Here is a 19,046-nt window from a genome sequence, read left to right on the forward strand (position 1 = left end):
TCCCCGCGGCCACCCCGGAAAGCTCGCGGTGTCGGAGAGGTGGCCGACCGCAGGGTCGTGCGCGGTGGTCGCTCACACTGTGGTAACTGTCACCTCGGTCGGGTCAGCCTGCGCGTGAGTCGCTGGTCGTGTTTCCCTAGTTGTCACCAGACGCAGTGCAGACAGAGGCAAGGGCTGAAGCAATCATCTCAAAACAAGAGCTCGCACTACAAACACACATGAGCATCAAACATTGAAACGTGGGTTTTGTCCTGTCTTTATTCCGGGGAGGAGGAGTCGTCCTCCTCTTCTTCCTCGTCGTCATCGTTGAACGAGCAGGGCGTCTCGCCTCGGGACTCGGAGCAGTGGGAGGCTGCACTGCTGGACTGGTGGCTGTTGGGGGCGAGGAGCTGCCCGGTTGCTAAGGCCACTTCCGCATCCAAGCACAAGCCCTGGTTTACACTAGCGAACAATTAAAAACACACAGCTCGTTAATGTGGTGAGCGTTTTCTGTGAAGCTCAGGAGCGAAGCATGGGAAAGGTGGCGCCACCGGGGAGCTCTGCCACCGTCTGCGCAGGCGCAGGCAGGCAGCGCCCCGCCGGCCCCACCGGCCCCACCGGCCCCGCCCTGGGAGCGGGCCGGGCTCCGCGGCTGGCCTTTCTCACCCTGGGAAAGTACATACCTTGACTGGGACAAGGGGGCCCCAGTGGTCGGATCTAAATTCGAAACTGACTGGGTCGAGTTCAACAATAGTCCCTGATTTAACCAAGAAGGTCCTGTGGAGATATCTACAGGAAAAAACAAAGACAGAAGATGTGGGCTCTGCAAGTTCTGTGGCTGATGGTGCTACGGTGTGAAGAACGCCGACCGGTGAGGGCAGAAGCCAGCTCTAAAGGAGAGTTAGACAAGCTTCCTGCCCTGGGAAAAACCCGGAGTTTTTTAGCTTGGAAAAAAGGAATTTCTAAAACATCAGAGCAGGGGAAAACAAACAAACAAACAAACAAACAAACAAACAAACAAACAAACAAACAAAAGCAACAATTCCCGGGGAGGCAGACTACAGCAAGAAGGAATTCAACTGCAAACCCCCTTTCTATTTTCCTAAATGAGGCCTCCAGGGGGCAGCTCACTGAGGGCGCGATCACTGCACTACCCGGGACGCCTGCTGTCCTCACCTCAAGGACTCACGACACCGGCTGTGCTGACAGCCAGAACCTGGGCCGGGTGAAGAGAGTAAAGTCGGAAATATCGCAGGTATGAAAGACACATTTTTGGACAACCCCCACTGCACCACCTTTTCCAGTACCCCCTGGGGAACTCAGTGCTATTAGTCATCAAAGATCTCTTCTGTCTCCTCGTATCTTTTGCTTCTAACTCAGACAAGCCCTTATTTTTAAAGGTTATAAACAGTCATGCTTCTAATGAGGGTGAGACAGGCATTACTGGTTCAGTTGGCATGACATATTTTGGGTATATCTTTTCAACTTACTTTCTATGATACACTATATTTCTATTTCTCCTTGATCCATTATTATTGTAATTTTACTTGTTTAATACTTATCTCCTTATCTAGAATGTGGGCTCAGAGAAGGCAGTGATGGGAACATATAAGATCTAAATGTTGCCGAATGAATGAGTACAGTTTCTTTCCATAGTGAGTTTACAAAGTAGGAGTCCATATATTTGCATGCATCTATCTATCTATCTATCTATCATCTAAATACATTCCTAAAAAGAAACCCTCTGAACTATATTATCAGATCAAACATATACTCAGAAAACATGATTTGTGAAAATGAGCTTTTATTATAATTAATCAAAATAGTTTTTTTAGCCCTGGCTGGTGTAGGTCAGTGGACTGAGCGCAGGCCTGTGAACCAAAGTGTTGATGGTTCGATTCCCAGTCAGGGCCACATGCCTGGGTTGCAGGCCAGGTCCCCAGTAAGGGGCACACAAGAGGCAACCACACATTGATGTTTCTCTCCTTCTCCTCTCTAAAAATAAATAAATAAATAAAATCTTTTTTTTTTTAAAGTTTTTTAAGCCCTAGCTGGTGTGGCTCAGTGGATTGGGTGCCAGCTTGAGAACCAAGGGGTCACCGTTTCAATTCCTAGTCAGGGCACATGCCTGGGTTGTGAGCCAGATCCCCAGTGGGCGTGGGGGACACAAGAGGCAACCATATGTTGATGTTTCTCTCCCTCTCTTTCTCCCTGCCTTCCTCTCTCTCTAGAAATAAGTAAAAAAAAAATCTTTAAAACAAAAATTCACACACCGAGTGATGCTTGGGGTGAAATGAAAGTAACACTAAAACATAACCAATAAAAAAATAGCTTTGTTAATTTTTTAAAAACAATTTTGCTTATTTTTAGAGAGAGGGAGAAACAAAGGGAGAGAACCACCATTAACTGCTTCTCATATGTGTTCCAACCAGGGACTGAACCCACAACTCAGGCATGTGCCCTGACCAGGATTAAACCAGTGACCTTTAGCTTTGTGGGATGATGACCAACTGAGCCACATTGGTTAGGGCAATCAAAATAGTTTTATAATCACTGTGCAAAAAATATAAAACTGTGTGTTGGGACTGGAAACTGCTATTCAGACCCTGTCGGACCAAGTGAGAGGCATCCTGTGCAGGAAAAAAGTAATCTAAATGTCTCCATTGGTTTAGAATGGCCTTGTGGACCTTTTTCTTCACAGGCTAATGAAGGCAGCTATAAAAAAAAACAACAACAAAACTTCAATTCTAAGAACATCCGACTTTAAAAAACATTGAATAACAAATCTGTACACAATAAAATTAAAGCCAGAATCCTGTGCTGAATATTAATGAGCACATATGGACACTCTGTCAAAGCATTGCTATTTACTTGTTTGTGAGCAGAACACATTAAATTATCTTTTTAGAATGGCTTTAGAAAGCCCAAGTTCTTTCACATTATCACAGAAACCACCATGGTTCTCTCCATCGTATTCAAGAGCCCCTCTGTCCCTCTGCACACTAAAGGCACACATTTCTGCTTTTGAACTACCCAGAAAATCTGTACCCCAGGCTGCCAGTGAGGTAATGACCACGGAGCTGAGCCTGCCTCATGGCCCCGAGCTTTTCCAAGGAGAACAGGCTGAAATGAAGTCGCAGTGATTTATGGAGCAGGCCCTTTCCTCAGGCCCTGCTGGACTGCCCGTGGGACTGGACTGTTAACAAACTAGCAGGTCCTGCTCGGGGTGGGGGAGGGCAGGGGGGACAGGCAGGTGGGGAATGGGGTGGGACATGGGCTGAGGGGCAAGAGGAGGATGATGCCAATTTAAGAACTAAATTCAACAGAAACCATATCTCATTCAACAGACACTTGTATTGGGGCCAAAGTGCCATAAAACAAAACAAAATAAAACTACTTCTTTGTTTATATGTGATTTAACATACCTTAGAACTTATTAAATGCCTTTAAAAAGTGATGTGAAATTCTAGGGGCTGATACTTATAATGCAGGAAACTGCCCAAAGGAAAGGCAGAAGCACTATTTCTACACCCAAAATCTATGTGCAGAATATCCCATAATGTTAGTAACTTTGGATACTCATAGAGATTTCTGAATTAGTGAAGAAAAAAAAAATCTGAATTACAGAACATGTGAAACATAGTGTTTTCAAGTATACTCAGTATACACTTATAACTCATGACAAAAAGATAAAGAACCCCCAACTTAAAGATGAGCAAAGGATATGAATAGACATTCTCCAAGGAAGACATACAGATGGTCAAAAAGCACATGAAAAGCCACTCAAACCATCAGTCCCTAGGGAAATACAATCAAAACCACACTGAAATACTACATCTACTAGGATGGCTACAATAAAAGATGGAAGATAACAAGTGTTTACAAGGATGGGGAATAATGGAGACCCTCACACACTGCTGGTAGGATTGTAAAGTGGTAAAACCCCTTTGGAAAATAGTCTGGCAGCTCCTCAGAATGTTAAATGTAAAGTTACCATATGATCCACCAGTTCCATTTCTAGGTATATGCCCAACAGAACGGAAAACTTATGTTCACACAAAAACCTGTACGAGAATATTCAGAGTAGCATCACACATAATAGCCAAAAAATAGAGGCAGGCTGAACGTCCTCCCGGTAACGGGCAAGCAGACTGCAGTGTGGCTGTGTGACGGCAGTGGAAAAGGGGCGATGCTCGGACGAACCTTGGACACACTGTGCAAGACAGGAGCGAGCAGTCAGTCACGGAAGCCGCGTACTATGGGCATCCATTTACCTGAACTGTCCACATGGACAGACCCACAGCGACAGAAAGGACGTCAGTGGCTGCCAGAAGGTGGGAGGAAGTCGGGGGACAGGGAGTCATTGCTAAAGAATACAAGATTTCTTTTGGGGGCCATAAGAATGTTTTAGAGTTGGTGGTGATAATGGCACGGCTGTGTGAATATATTAAGAGCCACCGAATTATACTTAAACACAGTCTATTTTATGGTGTGTTAATTAAATTTCAATTAATAAAATTACAATGCCACTTCAACATCCACCTGACTGGGGAAATAGGACACACCCACCACTGCACTCTGCAGAGGTGCACCCTGCAGGTGAGAGTAAACACACAGAACTCCGGGCATCGTCGGTGCAGCTGGCGCCGCACCTGCCTAGGACCCCGCAATGTCACTCTTCACTCCGCACAGTACAGCTCGGAGGTGACTGGAGGGATGTTCAAAGTAGCCGTGCTCTTTAATATTAAGGAATAGGAAACAAAACTAAAGGCTTATCACTGGTACAATGAACAAAGAAATTGTGAAATTTTCACATAATGGAATTCTATGCAGCAGTAAAAATGTATGAATCACAGCCACATTAAATTGCATGGGTGAATCTTAAGAAGTGAGTAAAAAAAATCAAATCACCAAAAAACATATCACTATGATTCCACTTAAGTCAAGGTCAGGGGCCGGCAAAACTAAATACATGATTCCAGCTTACTCTGTATGTTAAATAAAAGCAGGTGACGACACTCAGGGAACCCAGGAGAGCGGCTGCCCTTAAAGAAGCGGGAAAGATTCAGGACCGGGGTGGGAGGACAGTGCACCCAAACTCATTTTCTGTGAGAACTGGAGAAGGTTTTAGCATGTTGCAGGGGTGTCCAACCCGCAGCCCAGGATGGCTGTGAATGCGTCCCAACACAACATTGTAAGTTTACTTAAAAGGTTATGAGATTTCTTTGTGATTACGTGCCACAATGTATTTAATGTGTGACCCAGAGACGTCAAAGGGTTGGACCCCCTGCGGAGGGTCTGACATCGATCAGGGACAGCACATGCAAGCGTCGGGCAACATACCTGTGATGTAGCCTTCTAAAGCCTTCGGCACCAGCGACTTTGCCAGCTTCAGGTCCTCCAGGGAGCACTTGCCTGACTCTAGGCCGAAGGACATCCCCATCCGCTTCAGAACTTCAATGTCGTCGTGGATCTCAAAGGTGTTGTCGAAATTGAAAAGGTACTCAAACCTGCACGGGGAAACAAAGTTGGCGTGGGGTCTCCCGTGGTGCCGGGGGCTAAAGGGTTTTACATCCTGCGTGTTGCATGGAAGAATGCGGCGTTCGGCTATGGTACTAGAAATTGTCATTTACAGCAACAAGGGTTATTCTGCTGGACTCAGGAGACAACATCTCAAATGTGCCACTTTCCTAATTAAAACAACTTTCCTGTGACAGGCAAAAGGAGTCCATACTACCTTAGCCCTCATTAAGCCGTCACAAACTGGAGAAAGGAACTCTGATCTAAATCCAATACTTCTCAAAGCTGTCTACAACTTTGTCACAACAAATAAAATATTAAGAAGGCCTTCCAGTTTTATATAACCCTCCTATGAGTTGGCCTACTAGGATCAAGGAAAAAACATTTTGGATGCTCACTTCATTATTCTCATGAGTCAGGTGTTAGCTACAGCTAAAAAGCTGTTAAGCAATGAATGGAAAACTTTTCACCAACTAGCCAATCCCCAAATCCTGTCTTGAGGGACTAAGGAGTGAAACGTCTTTAAAAAAAGGGTCACGTGTGATACACAGCGTATTTCCAAATGTTCTTGAAAAATACCCAATCAGGATGCCCAGCTGCTCCACACAAGCTTTCAGTAAGGAGGGGATGGAGAGAGAAACAGTCCCTGCTGACTTCCAGGCCAGGCTCTGGGGCTCTGCCACCCACGGGCCCCAGACTGGCAGGGACAGAGTGAAGGTGAATATTCTGGGACAGTGGGGGTTTTACAGTGTCATGAAATTCTATTTTTTTTATTTTTCTTTTTTTAAAAGATTTTATTTATTTATTTTTAGAGAGGGAAGGTAGGAAGAAAGAGAAGCATCAATGTACGGTTGCTGAGGGCTGTGGCCTGCAACCCAGGCATGTGCCCTGACTGGGAATTGAACCTGCGATGCTTTGGTTCGCAGTCCGAGCTCAATCCACTGAGCTACGCCAGCCAGGGCTATGAAATTCTATTTAAAAAAAAATTTTTTTTTAAATTTATTTTTAGAGATGGGGGGAAGGGAGGGAGAAAGAGAGAGAGAAAAATCAACGTAAGAAATGCTGATCAGCTCCTCTCGCATGTGCCCCGCCAGGAGACCGAACCCACAAGGCGTGTGCCCCAACTGGGAACTGAACCAGTGACCCTTTGCCCGGTGGGACGATGCCCACACTGAGCCACAATGGTCAGGGCATGAAATTCTATTAAAATCGTGTCAGGCTAAAACTTTTTCTGCTGGATCTTAGATAAAGGCAGAAATGATAACGTGAAGTAAAAAGCCATGTTAAATAATTAAGTCTGTACAACTGAATAAAGTACATTAACACATTTTCAGGATAAAAACAAACAAGTAGCAAATATCTGAAGTGGGTGCCTTCTGCAAAGATGGTTTCAATCACACATTAAAAGCAGATGGTTCTGGCCTGGTTGCTTAGAGCATCATCCTGATACGCCAAGGGTGCAGGTTTGATCCCTGGTCAGGGCACATACAAGAAGTCAACCCATAAATGCATAAATGAGTGGAAAAACATATCAATGTCTTACTCTCTCTTTAAAAAATATCAATAAATTAAAAAAAAAGGGGAGGGTTTTGTAAATTGAATCCTCATAGTGGGAAAGCTGCCTGGCTGATTAATGGGAAAAGATCGCAAAGTAACTGAAAGATGAGACTTGAGGACCTGCCTTGAACAACAAGCTCCTACAAGCTTCTCAGAGTCTCCTGCCCCCCACACAGGCAGGAAAGAGCGTGAGTCAGTCACCCTGGAGGACGGGAACTTGGAGACTTGACTAGATTCCAGCACAAGGGGCAAAGAGAATCTGCAAAGCCCAGAGGCAAACGGCTCCCAGACTTTCTGCGACCCTTTTTAGACGTAGAAACTAACCAAAGAAGAGAATTTAATAGTTCCCCACAAAACAAGAGACTAGCTAGAGAAAGCACCTAGATCTCTAATAGGCATTTTTCACCTGGAAAATATGTTAACCATTCTCTAGAATTCTCAGTTTTAATGTTAGTTCTTTCAGACAAAGGCTTCTGTAAAGAATTTGCAAGTGTGTGAGTAACAACACAGACATCTACCATTTACTGACCGCAGGGCTGGACCTTTGGGAATACATCTATAACTTTTGTAAACCAGCAGCTTAAATACTGTAATTCGTATTTTTATAAAGAAGAGAATGAGGTCTTTGAGAGATTAAGAAACTATACAGCTAGAGGAAACTATACAGATCTTCTGACTTCATAGCCTATGACAGTCTCCATTATTTCTGTCTAATTCCACAATTAAGACTATTGTGTCTATAGTCTTAATTACCAAATACTTTTGAAATCCCTGCTCACTGTTTCTCTTCTTTTTCTCTTGGTGACTTCTCATGTAAGTGGCCCAGCACCTCTGCCTGCAATCCAGGTACGGGAGGCAGCACTGCCAGGGAAAAGACTGGGAGAAACCCGGGGGAGTGAGGCCCAAGGGTGACGCCGAGGCTCTAAGGAGCCTCAAGTTCTGGCCCCTGGAACAGGCCTGGGCTTGGCCTCGGGTACTTGTGTAATCATTGAGCCCCCCTTCGCTTGCAAATGTATCCCAAAGTGGCTGATAACTTGTACACTGGCCCTTTATAAAAGCACTTAACATTTATAAAGTGCTTGCTTGAACCCAACTTTACAGGATTAAATCTCATTTAATCCTCACCGCAAGGCTAGGAATCGAAGGAGGCCCTGGCATCGTGCCCGCTTGTTCTTCAGAAAACAGAGCAGCTTTGCAGCAGCTGAGCGGGGCACCATGATGCACGTCCGGGCCGGCCTCTCCTTCTGCACCCTCACCCCCCAGCTGTCTCACGACCCTGTGCACAGCCTGCAGACCAACAGTATGAGCTATTTTCATGAAGGATAAAATAAATTACACATTCATTCTGTTTTGAAAACTGCTACTTTTCACTTGCTGTGATGAGTATTATCATCAACCTTAGTTCAAATGCAAAAATATGTTGGTGGGATTATAAACTGGTACAGCTACTACTACAGTACAGAGGTTCCTTAAAAAATTGAAAATAGAACTACCATATGACCCAGGAATTCCACTTCTGGGAATATATGCAAAGGAAACAAAATTACTCTTTTGGAAAGATTTGTGCACCCCTATGCTCCCAGCAGCGTTATCTACAATAGCCAAGGCTGTGAAAATAACCTAAGTGTCCATCGGTGGATGAATGGATAAAGGAAATGAGGTATGTACACAGTGAAATGTTCAGCCATAAAAAGAGAAGGAAACTCTGCCGTCTGTGACACCATGCATGGACCTTTAGGGCGTTATGCTAAGTGAGGTAAGTCAGAGAAAATACGGAATGACCTCGGCTAGACGTGGCATCTCAAAAAACTGAACTCGGCCAGCCTGCCACCTTCCCCGCTCTCACTCACTTGTCACTGGAGATGCTGCAGTCTATGACTGTCTTCCTGCTCGTGTTGATGATGATAAATGGCAGCTGAATGGTGGAGTTCAGAGCTGGAGGGCCCTGGTTCTGCTGTTCATTTTGTCGATTCCTCTGCACCAGGTTTTTGAAAGCGATTTGCTGTAACGACCGATGAAAAGCATACACAGTCATTTAATGTGGATAAGTGACTTGGAATTAAAATATAGTTTAATTAGAAAGTTTAAAAGGGCTTCCACCTATAAGTGAATTAAACAATTAAGGAAAATGATTAGAATGGTCCAACTCAATAAATATATGTGTCAAGGAAGAATACACATTTAAACGGTGTCTAACATCATCCTTATGTGAATAGTGGGGCCCATGCTCCCGTCGCCCATGGAAACAAGACCGTACAACTCCGAGAGCCCAGTGGCTCCTGCGGATCTTCTCAGAGTGATGTGGGGAAGCGACACCAAGTGAGCTCACGTTTCCATTTAGCTAACACAGACTCCCGAGGGTTCAAGGGTTAAATGCATTTTTTTTTCTTCCTAAATCCTCACCCAAGGATACTTTTTCATTGCCTTTAGAGACAGACAGATAGATAGATTGAAAGAAACACCAATGTGAGAGAAAAACATCGATCGGTTGCCTCCCATACACACCCTACCAGGGCTCCAATCAACTGAGCTGGACGGGTAAATCCATCTTTCAGGTCATCTCCAGCCCAGTGACATGCAATCTTCATAAAGCCACAGAGCCCTGTCTTCAGATGGAATCTCATGAGACATCTACTTCGTGAGATACATGAGAGCAGCGTCGTTCTGCTGGCAGCAGTGGCGCCAGGCGTCCTGAGCCCAGCCAGCGGTGCCCTCCTTCACCCCTTAGGACCCTTCACGGCTTCTAAGGGTCCTCAGGGCACAGGGGAATCTGGTCCAAACCTCTCCCCACCTGATATCTCCCAGATGAGGAAACTGAGGCTTGGCAGTGATGACAAAATCTATCAGGGCCTGAATCTTTACAGTGAACCTTGCTGCTACTTTATTATTATTTTTAATCTTCACCACAGGATATGTTTATTGATTTTAGAGAAAGAGGGTGAGACAGAGACATTGATGTGAGAGAACATCAATTGGTTACCTCCCATATGTCCCCTGGCTGGAAATTGAACCCAGGACCTTCTGAGGCATGGGACAATGTTCCAACAACTGAGCCACCTAGCCAGGTAACCCCCTCCCCTCAAGGCAAATGTGTCAGGGTTCCACAGCTAGAGAGACCTCACACAGTGCAAGTTTTTCATCAGCTCACAAGACAGACAGTGGATTAAAGGGCCACTCATTTCCTTTCACCAGCGGGTCCCCCCACACCCCACCCAACCCCAGTGCCGATGAATTTAGGCTATTTTCTGTGTTTTGGCAATCTTATCCTAGGATTGTTTATTTTAGGTTCTGGGTCTTAACTAAAATTTGATTAGGATTATTATTAACTTAAAATGGCTGGGTACTAGAGCTCTCTATAAAGTGAACATTTACTCTCTTAAAATGCATAAAACAGAAGGGACACCAGCTTATTGTAGCCTTAACAGTGTGTCCAAAATCACTATCAAAAAACGATCACTAGTAGTACCATTATCAAATATTACTTAGGTCATACTGTTATCTTCTGCTGGTAAAGAACAAGCTAGTTTATACATACATACATACATTGCTTAATTCATTTAATACTGAGGGAAAACATGCTGAAACTGTAAAAGTATTTAAACAGATGAAAAGAATCATCTGTTTAAATACTTCTGCCCAGCTTCTCTTCCCTTCCAGCAGAAAAAGTGTCCTGGGAGATACTCCCATACTTTGCCCAGCCTTGTGGCCATGGTGCCACGTGAGGACCTGGGTGCAGGGGGTAGGGATGGAAATGAGCAGTGACAGCTCAGAGTTCTTACACATTTAGGGTCCACTGTTTGATATTATGCACAACAAACAGCATCGGTGATTTTTCAGGACAAGGGGAGCAGTAAAAACATACATTGAATAGAATGTTATTTTGACAGTAAAAACAAGCATCCCCTCCCATTTGTTTTGGACTGATTTCCTTATTTGCTGTCCTTTAATTTTCCTTCGGCTTTTTGTTATTTTCCAGGCTCATTAACATCTGTTTCAACGGCTTCAGCTTAGCTGATTAGCCGCTCCAGACCAGGCTTAAGAGCTGGAAGAGGTGATCACACAGATGTAAGCAGGGAGCCTGGCTTGTCTGCAGGTGCTACCCACTCACGCCATTCTTCTCTCATATTACAAAGAGCAAAAAGGAGGTGGTGGCATGTATGTGAACCTTACCTCTGCCATGTGATGTCAGTGAATTGTGGCATTATTAAAAAAAACTAAGCTAGCTTAGCGTGGCAAATTTAGTGTTCGTGGGCAACTTGCTTAATTTGCTTTATTTATTTCTTTATTCTTAGAGAGAGGGGAAAGGAGGGAGAAAGAGAGGGAAGAAAACATTGATGTGCCAGAGAAACACTGATCGCTTGCCTCCCACATGTCCCAACCAGGGACCCGGCCCGCAACCCAGGCATGTGCCCTGACCAGGAATTGAACTGGTGACCTTTCAGTTTGTGGGACGATGACCAACCCACTGAGCCACGCCAGCAAGGGCTATTTTATTTACTTTCTATGACAGCTTCATCACTGTTATTCAATGAAGGAAAGAAAAACAAACCACTGGGAGGAAAGAAGTTATAGGTCTACCTTCTTTTGCTCTTCTGAGCAAAAGTAGTTGTTTTCAGTTATATTTTGGATTTTGTTTCAATAGAGAGACTTGTTTTTATAAATGTTGACAGCTAGGTTGCCCAGGGTTGAAATCCTCCATAAATATTTGGTTTGAGAGACCACAGAGGAACAGAAATTTAGCACTGAAAAAATACATATATGAGAGTGATCCTACAAGCACCGTTCTTTCTGATAAACAAATAATTACAAGTATACTGAGAAATGGATTTAAAAAATAGCATGCTAAGCCCTGGCTGAGTGTCTCAGTTGGTTAGAGCATTGTCCCAATACACCAAGATTGCAGGTTTGATCCCTGATCAGGGCACATGTAAGAATCAACCAATGAACACATAAATAAGTGACACGTCATAATTAAAGTGCCAAAGGTTAAAGATAAAGAGAGAATCTTAAAAGCAGAAAGAAAAAAGCAGTTAGTTACCTACAGGAGAGTGCCCATAATACTGTCAACTGATTTCTCAAAAGAAACCTTGCAAGCTAGAAGGGACTGGCAAGAAGTATTCAAAACAATGAAAAGCAGGGTTCTATATACAAGATATCACTTGCAATCAAAGGGCAGATAAAGAGCTTCTCAGATAAGAAAAAAACTAAAGGAGTTAACCATCAACAAACCATTATTATATGATATGTTAAAGGGACTTAAGAAGATAAAAATATGAATAATAAAATGGCAATAAATACATATATATCAATAATTGAATCTCAAAAACAAACTAAGCAAACAAGAAGAACAGAGACAGAATCATGGACACAGAGAGCGTTTTGATGGTTGCCAGATGCTGGGGAGTCTGGGGGAATAGGTGATGAAGTGAGGGGATTAACTACAAATAGGTAGTCCTGGCCAGTGTGGCTCAATGGATTGAGTGCCAGCCTGTGAACCAAAGGGCTGCCAGTTCAACTCCCAGTCAGGGTACATGCCTGGGTTGCAGGTCTGGTTGCTGGTGGGAGGCGCACAAGAGACAACCACACATTGATGTTTCTCTCCCTCTCTTTCTCCCTCCCTTTCCCTCTGTCTAAAAAATAAATAAAATCTTTATATAAATAAAGGAACACAAATAGGTAGTTACAGAATAGCCATGGGGATATAAAGTATAGTATAAAAAATGGAGTAGCCAAAGAACTTGCATGCATGACCCACAGACATGAACAATGGAGTAGGGATGGCCTCAAGGAGTAGGGGGTGCTGGGTGGAGGGGGTAAAGGGGGAAAAATCAGGACAACTGTAATAGCATAATCAATAAAATACAATTAAAAAAGAAAAATACATAAATAAGCAGAACAACACATCGATGTTTCTCTTTCCCCCTTCTTCTTTCCCTTAAAAAGAAAAACAATAAAATAAAATAAAATAAAATAAAATAAAATAAAATAAAATGCCCAAAACCAAGCCCCAAAATGTCCACGACCCCATGCGGAACTCTGAGGAAGGCTCCACAGGGTCTCGGAACCACGCGTTCACAGGGAACACCGCAGCTGACTGCGCCAGGACCAGGACAAGAGAGCGGCAGCTTGGGGGAGACGGAGACAGTGCAGGGGCCACAGCACGTGGGCCTGGCGGGCCAGCTCTGCAAGAATGCAGGACCCCACAAGGAGGAGCCGTCTGATAGGAGCGAATGGTCAGCTTTCAAGGTCTTTTTTAAAGCTGCAGAACACTCTTCAAACAAAATCTTATCCGGCCATCCAATAGGAAAAATGCACAAAATGCCTCCTCCAGTGCTAGCTCCTCAGGGAGGTTCCGGGGTCCTTCAGTGTGAAAAGCAGATACAGAACACAGAAAAGAAGGAGAAACGTCCTAGGTGGGGGAACACTCTTGCTGGGCCTCCCTCTGTTTGCAAATTCTACCAGTGGCTGCTCCTCTGCCCTGGCCCTGCTTCCCTCTTGGATCAGACACAGATCTCTGCAAGGGTAAACAGCCTGCTCTTGCCTCTCTGATTTACACATGAATGGGAAAGAAAAACAGAAAGCGTAATATAAGCATCTAGAAAGTGAAAAACAAAAATCTGGAATATTTAAGAATACTTAACATATTCTGTTCATTAGACAAGGTGAATATTTTAGGAAAAAACATGCTATAATATTTGGTAACTTTCTGCTATCTTTATTTCTGATAAGTGGATCACACCAAAACTTCCCTGTATACCAAAAGGTTGCAGGTTTGATCCCTGGTCAGGGCCCATATCTAGGTTGTGGGTTCGATCCCTGATGGTCAGGGTACATATGGAGGCAGCCAATTGATGTTTCCGTCTTTCTCTCTCTCTCTCTCCCCCCTCCCTTCCCCTCTCTCTCAAATCAATAAGCGTATCCTCAGCTGCGGGTTAAATCCTACAGTTACTCAAATCAAAGCTGATTTTATGATTGGTTGAAAGCTTTTCAAAACAAAGACAATTTGCTGATAAAAGCAAATACATAAAGACTCTGACTCATTTTACAAAGTTTTTTGATTGTACTGAAAATAGCTCCCCCATGGAGCTCACAGTAATTCTGTACACCCACTACAGTCACCAAAAGTGGGAAACAGTCCTTTCACCCTGTGATTTTACCTCATGGAATTTTACACAAAGGCTCTATTATACTTTTTAAAATCATTCCAATTCTAGGCAGTTATCCAAAAAAGTATTAATATAGGGATCCTTATTATACCATACAATGTAATTTTCATTTAAACAGAAATGGATTTGAAGGTTTGGTATGTTTACAAAGCTGAGTCATTGCATATTATGCTGTCACTTACGGACAATAAGTATTACAAGTGGATTTGATTATCTTACTCAACGTGCCTACAGTTTAACTAGCTTTACCTCTTGGTATTCCAAATTAGCGTGCGTGCACACACACACACACACACACACACACACACACACACACAGAGTTTCTGGTCGGAGTAACGATAAATGTCGAAAGTACACTGCTGTGTAACAGGAGTCTCACACAGGGCAGGCGAGTGATGGGGGCCCTGAGGATGGTGGGCGGGAACCAGCTAAAGGCAGAGCACGCAGGCAGCAAGGGCTCGGCGGGGTATAGGCTGCCCTGCTGTGGTTCCACCGGGCACTGCCTCAAAGGCCCCCAAAGCAGAAAATGCTGACTCTAAAAGAGTAAGTGGAGGAGCAGAATAGAGACTTCTCTCCTTTTCTTTATTTCTCCTTCCTTCCTTCCTTTTGTGTCTTGTATTTTCTTTATTTTATTTTATTATTGGGAAAACATCCTGGCATCTTTACCTGCAGGAGAAGTTCTTGCAGCTGGGCCCGCTTCTGCTTTATCCGTTCTATCCGCCTCTGCTTCTCTATCTTTAAAACACAGGTTACAAAATAACATGAACATATGTAGAGTATAAAGTACAGCTCATTTCCAGGTCCCAATTCTGAGATAATTAAGAATTTTCTTTAGAGAAATGCAACCCATTTTGACTACCAACATCAATAAAGCCAAACTACACCTCTTTGGGTGGGTGGGGGGAAGGCTTTGGGTAAATGAGCGGGCAAGCAGCAGAACTGCACCAACTGTTGTCATTAGTGAAATCCATCCGCTTAATGAATACGTGATATTCAGTGCTCATGGCTACTTATTACTTAACTTGTAACAGAGTGAGAGCTACACTTGGGAACACTTACTCTACCAGCCAGCACTCAACTCAGCACTTTACACACATTATCTAACTCATCTTCACAAAGCCTGCAGGAGCGGGAGCCCTGAGGTTACCCACTTTTGCAGGTAAGGAACTGGAGGCACAGAGGGTTAAGGAATTGCCCAAGGGCACGTGGCTTAGTGCTTGTCAAGAACCTAAGCCGTCTGGTTCCAGAGACCCTGATATTAATTGCTTTGGTCTATTACACTCCCACCTCCCAGAATGAGGTAAGGCCACATTTAAGTTCTCAGCCTGACTGACTTATTTTTACTTTAAATCTTATTTATTTAAACATTTAATTTATTTGATTCTCTTTTTCCCTGTTAGAAACCACTTGGCCGATTGCCAGGTCAAAGAATACACGTAGTATTTTGGGGCTTCTGAAACAAGAGTCCTCTCTAAAAAAAAGTTACTAATTTATGTTCTCTTCAGTATGGGTATTTCCCAATAACCCAGTCAGCACGAGACTCTCTTTGCAGATGGCGCACTGGCCCTTCTAATGCTCCCCTACTTGCCCTGATCATGCAGAAGTTAACTTTTAACCCTGCACTACCTGCTCTCATTTCTGCTTCACATGTGTAAATATCCCTTTCCCGATCAAACAAATTATGCTAGATTTCTCTCTCCTTTTCTTTCCTTCTTTCCTTTTCTTCTTTTATTTATTTTATTATTGAAGTAAAAATGGTGTATTTTAACTGACTTAAATAAGCACGGCTGCTAATACAGCTAGCTTACATATCCCATACACAATTCCTCCTCGTAGTAAGAAACATGCTGACGGCACAAACTCCCCAGCTTCAAAGGACTCATTTTCCTCACTCTTACAACTACCTAGAAAACAAATACTTGGGTCTGAATTTCCTTGTGGATGAATTCCTACCTCAATGTGGGCAAAAGTCAATGATGCCAGAAAAGACATGTTTCTTGTCTACCCCAAGATAATATTTCTTGTTTGCTGCCCGTGCACTGTGGTCTGTACCAGGCGTTCCCTCTCACTACCCCTCTAAGCGCTGCCACACGCAACCCTAAACCACTTTAGACTGACCGAAGAATCTGTGTGGCTCTCCACATTTAGGGGCTGAAGCTGTGACAGGCCAGGCCCCCCTGCCCCACCGCTCCGTCCCACATCCAAGTGTTCTGCCCTGTCGGGGCACACCGCCCCGCCCACGCTGCCCTGCCTCCACGCAGGGGTCTCCAGCCCATCCCCTCACCCACCCCCCTCATCCTCCTGCCAGTTCGACTTCGACCCACTAGGACAGTGACCCTTCAGAGCACATCCTATCCACCCTCCGCTTTGAAGTCTTCAGTAGCTTCTCCCAGTTTATAGGACCAGGTCCCAGCTGCTTCTGTCCCCTACCCCCTTTCTTTCTTGCCTATATATACTCCGGCCACCCCCGGTGGTGGACAGGCTTTCTTCTGCCGGCCGCAGCCCAGGCACAGCCCCAGCCCTGAAGGTCCTCTGTACACCCCAGACCCCTACTCCTCCCTCCTGACGGAGCTCTGGGGCTTTGGTTCTCGGTAAAGTCCTCCCTCATCTATCTCCCTTTCCAGAAAATCTGCACATACTTCTTTCATAGTAGTAATCACATTTTTGGCAACTCCTTTTACACTTCTCTCAATCAGAATGAAAGCTCCTTGGAATCAGAAATTTTGTCTCGCATAATCTTTGGTTAAGCACATAACAAATGCTAATAGATTTCTGTTATCTTATCAGCTTAATATTACTGGTAATTAAAATGATTCTCAAATTCCACTTTATTGGAGGAGAAAAGTAAGACATTTCTACTGCAGCAAATAAATATAATCATCCTATAACTTATGATGAATGTCTGGTTTCGCCCTTCAGCCACAAGTATACTGGTATCAGACAACAAGAAAAACATGAGATCCACCACATCTGTCTCCGTAAGCTATCTTTTAACCCCAGTTTATCCAGTTCCAGGCAGGATGGTAAAGTTACGTCCAATTTGGAAAGAGTCTGTCAGGATGCATGTTCATTCAAGGAAGATTTTCTGTAACGATGCAAGCTAACAGAATAAAAAATGCTTCTGCACACGTCATGTCCACATTCATGTAACTGCTACACATTCTGTCCATTCTGACAAAGATACGAGTGAAATACCACTCTGCTGCCACTGATTCCAGAGGCCAATGTAAACGTTTAAACACGAGAAATAGCTGAATCCATTTTTGGGGGCCCACACAGCAAACATTACATCAAATAAGATATTATTTCTATTATACAAGTTACCAAAAATTTATGAGTGCTCAGAATTCAATTAGAATAAAGATCTTCTCTAAGAAACAGTAAAAATCAAGTCATTTAGTGTCTATGTCTCTCAGCGGCACCAGGACATCAGCCGGACTACATATCTCTAAAGTTCCTTCCAGTTCTAAAACTCTACATAGAACAGTGTATTTCTAAAAAATGACATAGTATACATAAACAATTAGAAATATTTTCTTGTTATGTAACTACATATCTAAATTAAAATGCCTCTGATGTAAAATAAAGCAAACTGTTTTGTATGAATGGATTTTCCTTGCTTACCTCCAGGTTTTGACACTCCTGAGCAGAATTGGTAGGCAGGCCAATCCACTTGATTTCTTTTTTTTCCTTTGAAATGATGTTCATTGCCATTAGCACATTTAAAGCATCATAAACTCTTCGCCTAATGTTCTTCTGGTCATAAGCCTGCTAAAAAATATTTTTATTTAGTGATAAAAGGGTTAAGATATAGTAACAAGATATTAAAATATTTAATAAATATTATTATTATATCTTCAAAGTGCTGAAGAATTCTATACCCAGTGAAACTATCCTTCATAAGTAAAGATGAACTAAAGATACTTTCAAACAACCTAAAACATAAAATAATCTAAAAAATAAAGATTATGTTACCAACAAATCTCAATTTAAAAAATACTAAAGGGCCTTCTGCCCTGGCTGGTTTGGCTTGGTGGATTGAGTGCCTGCCTGTGAACCACAGGGTCACTGGTTCGATTCCCAGTCAGGGCACATGCCTGGGTTTTGGGCCAGGTCTCCAGTAGGGGGTGCTCAAGAGGCAACCACTCATTGATGTTCCTTTTCCTCTCTTTCTCTCTCCCTTGCCCTCCCTCTAAAAATAAACAAAATTCTTTAAAAAAATACTAAAGGGCCTTCTTGAGGGAAAAGAAAGATGATCTGAGATGGAGCTTGGAAATGTAGGATGAAATGAAGACCACCTCAAAAGGTAACTATGTGGGGAAATCTCAATTAATACTCTCTATAAAACAAGAATGTCTTGTAGAGTCTTGAATACATATGGAACTAATATACATGACAATTATAAATATATATATATCAGAAAGGGGCAATGGAGTTAAAGTGGGCTTAGACCTTGCATTGTCTGGGAGGATATTAGACTCTGAAAAGTCAAGGATGCCTGTGTCAAGCTCCAGGTAAACAGTGCATCTCACAATGTGGTCCATGGACTAGGACTGATCTGCAAATCGTCAGTAGCTTATAATGAAAATAGGGAATTTGCACCAAAACGTCACCATGTAGATCACTAAAGCACACTGTTGAGTTCAGGTGACTTCTTTTTTTGGGCGGGGTGGAGGGGTAGGTAGCAAGACTTTCTCGATGAAGGAAACTGTGTTAACTTACATTGTGTAAGACGCCCTTTATTTTACTGAGGATGGATAGTTCCTAAGAACAAAACCCAATCAATCAAGTGCTAATAAATGATAATAAAGGATGGTGCAGAAC

The 19,046-nt window shown here is 43.4% G+C and overlaps 1 protein-coding gene across 13 annotated transcripts in view; it reads right to left on the minus strand.

Annotated features, from left to right (window-relative positions):
• Positions 1 to 240: 240 nt before the first annotated feature.
• TFDP2 (transcription factor Dp-2) overlaps positions 241 to 19,046 on the minus strand; it is a 163,283-nt gene continuing 144,477 nt past the window's right edge. For 12 of the 13 annotated variants that reach the window (XM_045832102.1, XM_045832104.1, XM_045832101.1 and 9 more), the window contains 6 exons: positions 17,847 to 17,993; positions 14,889 to 14,957; positions 8,907 to 9,058; positions 5,323 to 5,489; positions 663 to 768; positions 241 to 441 (listed from right to left, as the gene is read on the minus strand). In XM_045832102.1, the coding sequence (XP_045688058.1) occupies positions 258 to 441; positions 663 to 768; positions 5,323 to 5,489; positions 8,907 to 9,058; positions 14,889 to 14,957; positions 17,847 to 17,993 (825 nt within the window). In that variant the 3' untranslated portion in view covers positions 241 to 257. The remainder of the gene's footprint in view (positions 442 to 662; positions 769 to 5,322; positions 5,490 to 8,906; positions 9,059 to 14,888; positions 14,958 to 17,846; positions 17,994 to 19,046) is intronic. The other variant, XM_045832103.1, reaches the window with a different exon arrangement.

Source organism: Phyllostomus hastatus, unplaced genomic scaffold (assembly GCF_019186645.2).
Source record: "Phyllostomus hastatus isolate PE091 unplaced genomic scaffold, TTU_PhHast_1.1 phas_contig_16, whole genome shotgun sequence".
Taxonomy (NCBI): domain Eukaryota; kingdom Metazoa; phylum Chordata; class Mammalia; order Chiroptera; family Phyllostomidae; genus Phyllostomus; species Phyllostomus hastatus.